Source organism: Lissotriton vulgaris, chromosome 3_1 (assembly GCF_964263255.1).
Source record: "Lissotriton vulgaris chromosome 3_1, aLisVul1.2, whole genome shotgun sequence".
Classification (NCBI taxonomy): Eukaryota; Metazoa; Chordata; class Amphibia; order Caudata; family Salamandridae; genus Lissotriton; species Lissotriton vulgaris.
In genome coordinates this window covers 1,606,537,361-1,606,550,109 of record NC_141689.1, presented here as the reverse complement: position 1 = coordinate 1,606,550,109, position 12,749 = coordinate 1,606,537,361, and the positions used below count along the sequence as shown (strand labels likewise).

At 43.1% G+C, this 12,749-nt stretch overlaps 1 protein-coding gene across 1 annotated transcript in view; it reads right to left on the bottom strand.

Moving 5' to 3' along the window:
• Positions 1–12,749, bottom strand: part of GRIN3A (glutamate ionotropic receptor NMDA type subunit 3A) — a 665,328-nt gene that overhangs the window by 69,595 nt on the left and 582,984 nt on the right. The window contains exon 7 of the mRNA XM_086963254.1: positions 2,580–2,744. Coding sequence (XP_086819380.1) covers positions 2,580–2,744 — 165 coding nt within the window. The remainder of the gene's footprint in view (positions 1–2,579; positions 2,745–12,749) is intronic.

Genomic DNA, 12,749 nt, shown 5'->3' with positions numbered 1-12,749 from the left:
GCTATTGGCACTGTAAATGACAATAGCTAAAATTCTCGCCGTAGCAAGACCTATTGCATTGCACATATTTTTTGTTTACAAGCGCGCCATGCCACGCTTTCACATTAATAGAGGCCACACTTCTTTCTTTAGTCGAGCCGTGTCTAAAGAAAGGTCTGTGGCCGCTATTAAAGTGAAATTGCAGTATACCATAAAAACTATTTGTCAAGTTGACAGTGTTTTTTTCGCATTAGAGACCAGCCAGGAGCACATTATGTTGCACCAATGACAGCGTTTGCTCCGAAGCAGCCGGAAGGTGACGGGAAGCGCTATACAGAAGTCCTTGATAGATAATGTGCAGTAATAATGTCCTTTCCATCTAGACTTAGTCCTGTCGCCTCATGCTTCAACAAGCAAATATATATAATGTTGTGCTGTCCCCAGAGGGTGAGGATATGGCTCAGCGGCCAAAGCTACTGATTCATGGGGACAAGTGTTTGAGCCTCGGCATTGGCTCAACATCAAATCACTTTATCTACTAATGTAATATATTTTTTTTAAAACAGCGTGGTCAAGAGGGGTTGGGAAGTGGGGAAACAATAAACAGACCTCGGAGAGGTGGTTGGGGCGGCAAGCAGTGAGGGGTGAAGGGGTGGAGCTGTAGCCAAGGAGCGAGAGGGAAGCTGTTGTTGCAGGAAAGCATGTTGCGCCTGCAGTAGAAGAAACTCATTAAAGAAAATAATGCTTATAGACTGAAGAATATCTACTATGTAACAGCAGAAGTAAAAGGGCCAGTCCTCATGGTATATTACAAATGAAGACAAGGCGGTACTAAGGAGGGACTAACAAGCACATCAACCAATCAGGGGCCAGAGTTTAAGAAGAACAATGGCACAAGCCAATGAAAAATATGGGCGGAAAGTGGGTGGGGCTTCAAGACCATACTCTAATACAGTATGCCTCGCAGAGCAGCGCAGGCAGGCAGGCTTGACCTGAAAAACAAACCCAACACTTTCGCTCTGATTCAGGAGGAGCAGAATTTGTGTTATCAGCTGGAGTTCCCGCACTCGGTTTTCCAGGGTTTGGGAACACTGCACCCTATTTTTTCCAGGTGATAGTTTTTCTGAACTGACCTGTGACTCCGCATCTTTTGACATTGTTTATAGACTGTGGGACCCATCTCCTAATAATGTTTATTTCCAAAGAAAAGTGCTAATTACTAGTCTGATACTTTTATGCAACACAGAATACATATCCGCAGTGACAAGCCAATACCATCCTTCTGGCCCTAACACCCAACTCCCAACAGTTCTCTAATTGACTATCCTATGAACACATGCTCTATTAACTTTGCAATCAAACCCTGTCATGCAACAATCCCTCCTCAAACACTCAATACAAGATAACAGCATACAAACTAAGGGACAGATTTATCATTCTTTCATGCAACGCAGCAAGACAACTTGCTGTGCTGCGTGTAAAGGAGAGGGCAGGAATGTGCCATATCTACAAAGATATGGTGCTTTCCTGCTGTCTGCCTGCCCTGGTGCACAGTCTGCTGTCTAGAGCCAACGTAGGCACCTTGCGCCAAGGTGCGAGGGTGCTTGAGTTGCAGGTAGGATTGTTGTTGTGCTGGAAAGGACACCTGCAGACTGCAACACACTTAGAAAGAGGAAACAACGAGAAGAAATAAAGATATTTCTCTTTGCCACGCCTCTCCAGGGAAGGAGTAGCATTTTGAAGCATTACCAGGTTTACAAGTGTTAGTAAATCAGCCAAAATCCATGGGTGGAGCATGGGAGTTCCCCTTCCTAGGGTGCAGTAACGCAAGGCAGCTACTTGCACTGCCTTGCATTACTCCAGATTTACCAAGCAATGCAGGGCCATAAAAGGTAGCCTTGCTTTGCATGGTAAATCTCACTTAAGTATTACATTGCTCATACAACACCATGTGTGATGCAAGGGCAACACAATCACTTGATAAATTTGACCCTAGATATCAAAAAGTACATTTCTTCTTCAGTTGCGGCTGGTAGGGAACAGGGATGGGGTTATATAAAAACAAAAAACACTTAACTTTTCTGACGGCCGCATCTCTCCTCGGCTTCTCTGCTCCAGACGAAGCTGCAGGGAGCACCCGGCACACAGGCTCACCCTGAGCCAATCACAGTGCTGCAAAGCAGCATTGTGATAGGTCTGAGTGCCGTGGATCGGGGCTCAAATCGGGACAGGGAGCCTGTGCATATTCCCCACCAGGCTGTCCATTACAGCCTGGTGGGGAATATGGAAAGGGTGCATGACTGCTTGGCTGGCCGGAAATGGCCAGCCAAGCAGTCATGTGCACTTAGTGTGCACAGTCCTCTCCTCCTCCCACCCTGAGCCCCCAGCCCGCCCCAACCCAGCTCGTAGCAATCTAAAATAAAACGATAACCTTGCTATTATAATTTTATTTTGTACCTTTTCACTGCTCTATGAGCAGTGGGGCAACGATCCGCTGCCTTAGCAGAGGTCCCTCCCCGGTTCTCCTTACAGCATCACAGTAAATGTGGTATGAAAGCGGGCGTTACCCAATAATATATATAAACAACCACTGAACCTACCTGACTTGTGTGAAGCCAGTACTTTAGCTTGGATTTCTTTTTAATTCTTGGCAGGACCAGCCTGTAGACTATATGCTCCCCGATTGTTGTGAGAATCGATGCTCCGAATCCAATGCAGAGCATGACAAAAAGTCCAGAGAAATGTTTGATGCCCATTTGCAATGTCTGTGTGGAAAGAGAAAAAATCAGAGCATAAATCTCTGAACAGGAAACAATTATAGGGGAATGCATAACATGAGATGGAAAACGCACTTTCCCACCCAGGCTGGCAATTAACCTTCCCACGACCTACAGCAAATAGTTCTGATGATTTTACAGAGTGTCCCATTTTTTGCAGAGGTAAAGATCAGATGTCTCCACCTCTCTCTCCCTCCAACCATGCCAGCTCAGGACCACAACTATACACAAAGTCTCAGATTGAACAGATTGAACAACTAAACAGACCATATCATATAAAAGCTGTTCAAAGCTGTGAGTATACTTAAAACCAAATAACTGTGCATATGGCTCTCACACTTCTTCATCCAACAGACTGCTATGCGCTGCATCCCATAACATGATAATCGCACCTCTTGGTCATCATACACAATATGGGAACACTTCCCACATATGATCAAATCAAGAACTACATCCTTTCGATCAAGCACTGCACACAGTGTAGGGTGCTACTCATTTAAGCAAACACTTCAGTGCCCAACACAATGAGTAGTAAGTGCTATACAAATATAGTAATACAATACAATCCCAGATGCCTTTACACTTCATCGCTGTTTTCCTTCAATGCCGTCCTAAGCACGTATATTTGTATGATTAATACACTAGACACTGAGTGAATGCTCTGTAGCTTAATCAAACCTTTCTTCATGTAGCGCCCCGCTGTGCACACATAATTGATAACATCTCTTTGCTACCCATTCCAGTCTACACAAAGTTTTGCCTGCACAAGTCTTACTCTAGGAAATTCATGAGTAAGTCACACTTAAACTTAAGCCTGCAGTAAAATGTGCCTACTCATAAACAATGCACGGTGAATCAGGCATTGGTATGCAAGTGCATGTCACAGCCAAGCCTACAGTAAAGCACCCCTACTCATAAAAATGTTTTGTGAATTGGGCCCTAAAGGTGTGGGCTACCTGCAACTTCCTGGACTGCAGGTGGCCCAAGGAGGTTAAGGTTGCCCACAGCTGCTCTTAGTGGCTGGCCAGACCACTGAGAGATTACTGTCCACACACCCCTCAAAGGACAGTTCAAGTGCCGGTGCCAGAGCCATGCTGACTGATGAGGCGGCAATGCTCGGGTATGCTAAATTTAGACTCAAAACCATCTGATGAACATTCTTGTCAACATTTTTAACCCCACTACTGACATTGTGGACTGAGTTGAAATTCAGAGGGCATGATGAACAGTGGATGGAGCAAATGCAAGTATAGACCACCACAGAATTTTTTTTCCAACTTGATGAAGTTAAGCACTTTCTTGCCCTTGTTTCCTCAGTCGTACAACACATTAGAAATGTTGGTGTACATCACTGCAGCAGTAAGCAGCGACGTGAGTCAGTAATCAGTTGCTTTGGAGGCTTGAGAAAACTGTGGGTACTGGATTCCATACTGTAATAGAGCTTCCTACAACCACGCATGTCCGGGATGCACAAGTGAACACCCTTCTTTGTCTGATTGTTCCAAAGGATTACATATAAAGTTCTAACCTGACCCTCTCATTACAAGTGGCCCGGTAATTGGGGTGATAACTACCTCGCAAGATAAAATCAAATTCGGTGGAGTAGGAATTGATCAGCTGCAATAAATACCACACAATTAAGTGTTTTTGTGGAATAACATGCAGATTTTGGTGCATGCTGCACCAAAAATTGCATGTTCTAGTGTATACTGGACACTATTTCCCTGATAAATACCATCAGGTTTAACCTGCTATTTATCACGCAACTTAAAACTGTGATATATGTGGTAACAGCAGTAATTAAGGCCTGACTGCACACAGTAGTATATGGTACCAGAACATCAGATCTGTAAACTCAGACTATGCCACAGTGTGCCACTCAATGTTGGCTCCCTTCACACAGTCACCTGGTCAGAAGTCGAAACAACACGGTGGCAGGAAAGAGAAGCAGGAAACACTGAACAAAGTGGCCTTTCTGCTTGTCTTTGGAGGCACTAAGCAGCAGATGTCAATTAAGCAGTGAGAAAAACCCTTGGATATTGGCAACAGCCTCAGCATCCCTTTGTTTTTTTGGGGGGAGGCTTGATAGAGGGCAGAGTGCATCTTCGGTAGGTCTCAGCACAAGGCCCCTTCTCCGCCAAGGCCCCATGCCCTCCTCCAGGGCCGGGCGGGGAACCCAAAGCAGCCCTAGCAATTTTCTCAGACCAGCCCCATGTGAAGCACTGCTTGGCAACTGGAGGCTGGAAACACTTGCTTGCTGCTTTTATTCCTGGGGATCGATTTGCTCTAGAGTGATGAAACTGACCCACACCGCTGAAAAAACGGCCCTCACCCTTCCAGCCTCCCAGGGAAATGCCTGATGCCTAATACAGCCAGCCCGGGCCTGCCCTCCTTACAAGCTGAAATTCATTTACAAGTTGACAAGTTTGGAACACAAAACCTTGAAGCGAAAATTGCAAAACATGGGCATCACGATTCAAAGCTCAGAATTAAAATGCTTTTGTTTACATCTTCTTTCTTTGACATAAGCAGCCGTTTGACAATACGAACAGAAATGCTGTCTTTAAGGAGGGCAGATATAGTACATAGCATCAGCTGTAGTTATGATAGGGAACACAAACGGGAGAAGCCGATTGAACCATTTGTATACAAATGTTGATTTGCGAAAGGGATGGTCAGTGAAACAAAACATCAACCAGATGAGTTTCATGGTATATCCCCAAGATGGACAAGTAACGTTGTGGATGTGATTTGCGTGGTATGTATTCTTCCTCCAGTGTCACGAGATGGCCCCTAGACTGGCTAAAGTCGTTGAGTGTGATACATGCACAGATGTCAGAATGCAGAGTATTCCCATGATGGGATCCAAGCAGTAGAGACTAGAGCAGAAGTCTTCAAACCTTTGTCGGCTAAGCCCCCATCTAAACCTTTTTACACATCTGCCCCCCCCCCACTCCCCCCACTGCCACCACCACCTCACAAAAAAAGTCTTGGAAGCTGGCACTCTGCATAATTGATGGCCATTCACTCCTGCAGAGCCCAGGTCGTGTACAGCAAATAATATTAAATAAAGGTAGAGTGTTTAGTAAACTGAAGCTTTTGGTAGTTTATGTGCTTATTCTAAAGTTCAAATGAAAACTCTCCAAGAAAATAATTTGCCCAAAAAATTACATTGGTGCTTTATTTTTCACATAAAACACAAAATTTAGGCTAGATTAGCAAAGATACTCCCGAAACACAGGTGTGGGAATGCATGTTTTTCTCCACAGAGACAATCTGTGGATGGATTCTTGCTTCTGCCATACTTAGGTTGAGCTCCAGTTCCAGTCTTGAGCAGTGCCTTGAAACAGGAGTGCTCACAAAATGTTGTAATATCTTTTTTGCAGTTTTATATAGTGCGAACATGACCCAAAGGTATTGGAGCGCTTTACAGGAGCATCTTTTACATTACACAAGCACACATTCATTTTTTGAAAGCACAGGGAAATTAAGTGATTTGCCCAGAATCACAGGATGTTGAGCAGACATCAAGAATTGAACCTGCTATACAGTCATCAGCTCTGGCTGTTGTGCCACATCCTTGCCCCTAAACAAGATATCAGAAAAAGAAGTTCCACAAAACATGCTTTCTGACACAATTGAAAAATCCATGATTATGTGGAGTACGGCCAGGTATTGCCATGCTTCCGATTTTAGACGTCACATGGCTTGAGGAGAGCTCCAGTGGGCAGTCTCCCCTGTGAGCTGTCCCATTTCAATCTCTGCCCTCCCTGCAAGTTTCAACAGAAGCTAGGGCTGTGGGGTCTGATTGCATTTCTAAACACTGATAATAATCCGTAGTCCCCCTTTGTCACTCACCTTCACACAGACATGGCGGAAGAGCATGGGTACATGAGGCAGGACACAACAGTAAGATATATTATGGACAAGGATTTTATCATCATGTGAGAATTGACAGTATCTGAATCGGTGGCGGTAGCCATGTCAAAAGACCTTAAAAACATACAGGACATCCTGTCTGACCAGTTTCAACTTGCAAAGGGTCGCAGTTCGGACACACCCTGTGGGTGCAGAAGGGTCCCCAAAGTGTGGATCAGAGATAAGAGAAATACGGAACAAAGGCATACTCTTTTGACAAGTTTCAGTTGCGAAGACCAGAGGGATGAGGTAGCTGCTGGGCCCAGTGGCGTATTTTGACCAGATAAGGGTGCCGCCCATAAAGGGGCTTCTGACTAAGACCTGAGGGATACAAATGCCTTCACAGCAGGAGTGCAACGCCCATAGGGCTCAAAGGGCTTCGTCATGTGTGTCAGCCCGAGATGAGACAGCTTCCCGGGCACACACACAGGCAGTTTTGGAGCTGCCGGCCGCACCCTAGTACTTCACACAAACATGATTGTTCGCCATCACAGACTACTGCTGCAGGGCTAAGCTACAATCCAAATCTGTGCAATTCAGAAGCCGGTCGTCAAAAGACCATTTCGTGTTAACGAGGTTTTGTTGTTTTTTCACCCCTCCTTAGAGCCCCTGCATGTCTACTCTTCCTATTGCTGGAAGAATTAGTCCCCCCCAAATCTCCCCCCCCTTTCCAACTGTTGTGTCTCTGGCCTCTGACCTGTGACTCCAGACACTCTCAGCCGACCATGGCTTGGTCAAAGCAAGTTAATTTAAAATGACTTTTCTATGACCACGTTTACAAACAATGCCATTCGTGAAGTAGTAGATGCAGTGGAATGTACAATACAATTCACTGGATCATGTGAAAGTTGCTAAGGTGCTACAAACATGATCGTTCGCCATCACAGACTATTACTGCAGGGCTAAACTACAATCCAAATCTGTGCAATTCAGAAGCTGTTCTTTAAAAGACCATTTCAGGTTAACAGGGTTTTTTTTTCACCCCTTCTTAGAGCCCCTCCATGTCTACTGTTCCTATTGCTGGAAGAATTAGCGCCCCCAACTGCTGGCCTCTGGCCTTTGACCTCTGACTCCAGACACTCTCAGCCGAGCCCCCAGCAGACAAGAGTTTGAAATTACAGGTAGAAAGGTTTGCACAGGAATTGGAATTGTAGGTAGTGTGATTATTACCCTCCGCTGTTTTCCCCTGATATAAACCAACATGTCAAACATGCCAAAATTTAGCAGTCGGAAAAACCCTGAAAAAATGCAAAATGTGGAATTTGGTGTGTGTTTCCAAGTTCAGAATTCAGATTAGGGGTGTTTACTAGTAGTGGTTTGTATCCCAAACCCAGGTAATGGGGATATATCAGTGTGGTAAATACCTCATCCTGTTCAATATAACTTTGAACAACATAAATAAATATATTAACCTAAAAGGCCCCTGATGGGCTGCATCTCGTCTGGGTTAACGTGGGCACCACAGAATTAGGAAAAAGCTGTCACCATCCAAGAGGTAGTAGTCTCATGGGACCCCGAAGGATATCTCCATTTTTACTAAGGTTGTGGGGAGACGTATGAGGGTCCCCACTTGCACAAGGGATTCTGATGAGGCCACCAATATGCGGTGTGGGGGAACCCTAGTGATTAGGCATCCCCTCAAACTGTCACTAAAACCAAATAATTGAAAAAAAACCTGAAATAAGTGCATGGGAGCTACACAGGCGCATCCTTCTATTGTGATCCTATTAAGGTTGTAGGACTGTTCCATAGGAGGGCGGCACAATTTTCACATAATTTCCTTTGCGGAAATTCCACAAAAGGCCATAAAAATATGTAAAATTACGGGAAATGCTGGTCTGGCTTTTTACATTATTGCTTAGTGTGAAATACATCCCGCTGTCCTTTTTAGATGTGAGGATGAATGTCATTCGAAAACAGTGGTGCAAAGTTGTGCGTGATGCAAGCAACTGCCACTCACGTTCTGTACCATTGTGTTGTGCCTATGTTCCCAAGATGTCACTTTTACTCGATAAAAATATCAATTACGTGAAATTCCATAAAGTTTTTACAAGTGCAACATAAAGGTTGAGGATTTTGAGATATCATGCCGACATAAATTACATTTTGTCTGGACCTGCAACTTTAGCCAGGTAATGTTTTGCATTGATTCACTGATACAAACTGCCACTATAGCTTCAGAGCCAAACGTAGTAGGCTCTACCAGCCATAAAAGCCCGCTCCCTTGTAAAAGGCCTTAGCCAAACATTCAGCCTCTAGAGGGCAGAATGATCCAATTAGTAAAAACAGAGGCCTCTCGAAGCCATGTGGGGATTTAAATCCTCTCAGGCTCCCATAGGTCGTTATTCACAGCAACAGCTGTGAAATGAAAAAAATATTGGCATGTTGCTCTCCGGGCTTCTACCAGCCATTAGAAGCCTGGAGCACTCCAATGTCTTCAATGGAGCGCTCAACATTCCAGTGTTCTAATTCATGTTAAAACCAGTACATTCATACCCACAGAGTACAAGCAAAGGTAGAATTAGTAACAACGCCTCCATAAGGCGCCTTTGTGCGTCAACTAATGCTGGTGCCAAATTACTGAAAAAAGACCCATATATTGCCTATCACATTTATATTTTGCCTGCAGCACACAAAATCAGGCAAACCTCTGTTAGCTTTGCTCTCCCTTCCACAGCACTTAGACATGAAAACTGCGCAGATGGAAAAAGTTTGATAAGTTCAAAGTCCAATATAGTAGGTTTCAAAATTGCAAGTCCAGGAAGCCATTATGGTTGTAGAAATGCAGTTAAAAAGACTACACATGACTTGCCTTACAGGAAATAGGATTTTCTGCAGAAAGGCAAAGCAAGAGTAATGGATGTGAAGGAAAATACTGAAAGAAATTGTCAAACACATCTCTCACTACAGCGCAAAACCCACTTGTTTATTCAATTTAGTTACAAATGACAAAGTACTGTAGAGAAAATGATATTTCTGCAGTTAAAATGTATTATTCATCAGTGAGTAACATTGTAATATCAGTTTAAAACGCTACAGCAGAAAATGGTTGCAGAGTCAGCAGAACCCCAACAGCCTGAGCTCTAATCAGGTCTATATCTTACATAGAAAGTTTGGTTTTCAATCAAAATTGCATCATGGCCTAGTCTTCCAACTATATGTGTTCCTATCAGTGCAGGACTGTCTGTTTCAGATGTTCTAGTCTGCTCTGCATGTACTTTCATAGCCCAAGATTTTAGAACAGATCAAATTAAGTTACAACATATAATTCCAACCCGGTTGGGTTCAATGACAATTAAATGGCGGGTGATTCTCAAATATCCGGCAAGAATCCAAAGTAGGATAATAATAGGAAAAGTTCCAAGGCATCTATAAAGGCGGGATAGCTGGAGAGTACGATATGGTCATCAATGTATTAGTGTGCGGCCACAAAGCCAATACGGGGTCTTCAGGAAAAGATAATTCCTTCCAAAAGGAACTTTGAAGACCGAGGGAGAATTAAAACCGATCTTGATTGACATGTGTATGTGTCCTTCGCAGCCTAGTAATGGCGTAAATTAAGAACTAACCTTGTGTCAAAGGAACATGCTAAAAGGTAAAGAATAAAAGTGCCACTGCATGGAATACAATGACCATACCCATGCCTGTGTAGTGCGCTACTTTATTAGCTGGGACAGTAAGCGGGACAGTCACAAACCAGCACTGGCAAAGTCAATCGCTCTTGCTCATGCTTTAGCTACTGGCTGAGCCAATGTCTTTTAGCGATGTTGTAAAGCAGCCTGCTGCTCTCCAGCATGGCTAAAAGTTAATGGCATGGCGTAGAGTGGCATGGAGTAGAATGGCATGACGGAGAGTGGAGAAGGGGAGAGTGGCGTAGATTAGGGTGGAGTGGGGTGGCTGTGAGTAGAGTGGGGTGGTATAGAGTAAAGTTGAGTGGCGTAGAGTAAAGTGCCACAGAGTAAAGTGGTGCAGAGTGGGGTGCACAAGAGTAGAGTGGTGTAGAATAGTGAGAGGAGTGGCATAGAATCCACTGGGTACAGGAATACTGTTTGGGTAAAGTTTCACATCAGTCGTACCAGCCTAAATCCCAAACAGCACAACCAGCAATTGATTAGTGACAAATGTCTATCAATGTGCATGCACTGAGTGAGGAACATTATAATAGCAATTGTTGACATGTTTGAGCTAGAAAGATTTGTCAAAATCTGCAAATTATGCAAAATAGGGTAAAATGTGTGGCATGTGTGGAAAATCTTAGTTTACCCAAAAAGTGCCCCAGCTGCACATTTGTGTTTTTCAAGCTACCCTGCTTATTGACCTGACATCTAAAATTGGTCCAAGGTAGTACCAGATCATAAACAAAATGCTATATTCCCTAAGATATTAAGTAAGATTATTTAATAAAATCGAGTAAACCCGGAACAGTGTGCATTTCAGAAGAAAATATAATTCAATGTTTTCAGTGATAAATTATTTTGATGGCTTTTCATAATTGATTTCACAATGATTAACACAAACACATTCAAATCAGAAATGTTTTCACTTAAGCAGCTTTCATTTGACTTGTCATCAAAAACTGAAATTGGATGCACTTGCACAAATCATCATTATTGATTTCTGTTGTATGCTAACGACACACAACTGCTTACGGTCTTTGATTCACGAAAGATTTTAAAATAGGAGTTGACATGGTGTTATCCAGTCTTTCAGGTAACACCACATAGGAGTTTCCCACCCCCAATTCATAAAAAATGTAAGTATGATCAGAGGACAGTGATGGGTGTCTTACTTTGTTAGTGAACTTTTTTGACAGCTTTATCCCAGTATTGCTGCGTTAATTGCCCCGTTGTAAGATGCATGATCTCAGGAGGGAAAGCTACTATGTTCTGTCCTTCCCAACAGTTTTTCAGTTGCAGTTAACATAGACACTCTGGCCCCTTTGTGATTGAATCATATCTCATAGGATGCAAGAGCATACCAATCCAAAAAGCTTTATTCGATGTGTTAAGTCACAAAAGCACAAACAAAATGCATCTAAAACAATTCCATAAAACATCAGATAAAATATGATGCACGCCAAAATGGATGGGTACTATATACAATGTAAAAAGGCAGTAAAAATTATATAGTAAAATACTTTGTTATTATAAAATAATGCAAGCTACAAAATACAACGCATAGTTGATCTGGGAAAGGCAATTGATTCCGCACAAGATCCACAATCCGCATAATATCCACAAAAGCATACAATCCTAGACAGTGTCTTACTGATATACGCTGCTAAACCAGTTGTGTTGCGATCTGTTTTATGGCCTAAATATGTTTCACCAGTGCACCGTTTGTAATGTCAGTACTAAAAGAATCAAATCACGAACCCAATATATCAATAAAAACCATTGTGGAAGAGCTTAGCCAGCACTTTGTTAGCTTGATCAAGAACATATCATGTTGAAAAGCCATTAGATGTCAACAACTAGGCAATCCACTGTTCTAAAAAGGTGACTGTTTTGGACCCGTCCGTTTTCTTGGGCGGTCTCACTTCACAGACATTGTTCTTTCTAGAACGGTCCTCTGAGTCCTTCACTCTATATTGCAAACAACAGACCCTTTTAATGAGGTTGAAGTCTTACTTGCTCAGTATATCAGTGATTTGTCACATTTCTTTCAGTGAGGATTCACATGCTATTGGGTACCACAAGAATATTTGGAACATAAAACTGGCAAAGTGGTGATTTCCTTAGAGATCGGCAGAAGAAACTTTCCAATGCAAAGCACCTATTTGGAAAGTTTCTTCTGCCAATCTCTAAGGAGATCACCACTTTGCCAGTTTTATGTTCCAAATATTCTTGTGGTACCCAATGGCATTTAGAACATATACATTTTATTGGAAATTATTATGGCTTTGCCTCTATGTCACCTAGAGTTCTCCCCATACGTATGTCAGATTGATTACTGGAAGAGTGAGGGAGATGCTCCAGGCCAGGTGCAGTGTCACGTGCAAGGATCCTAGTCCTATTATGTTTCCAACCTTGTATGGTGCAGTGCTGTAGTTCATGTTATTATTCTATTTTTTAG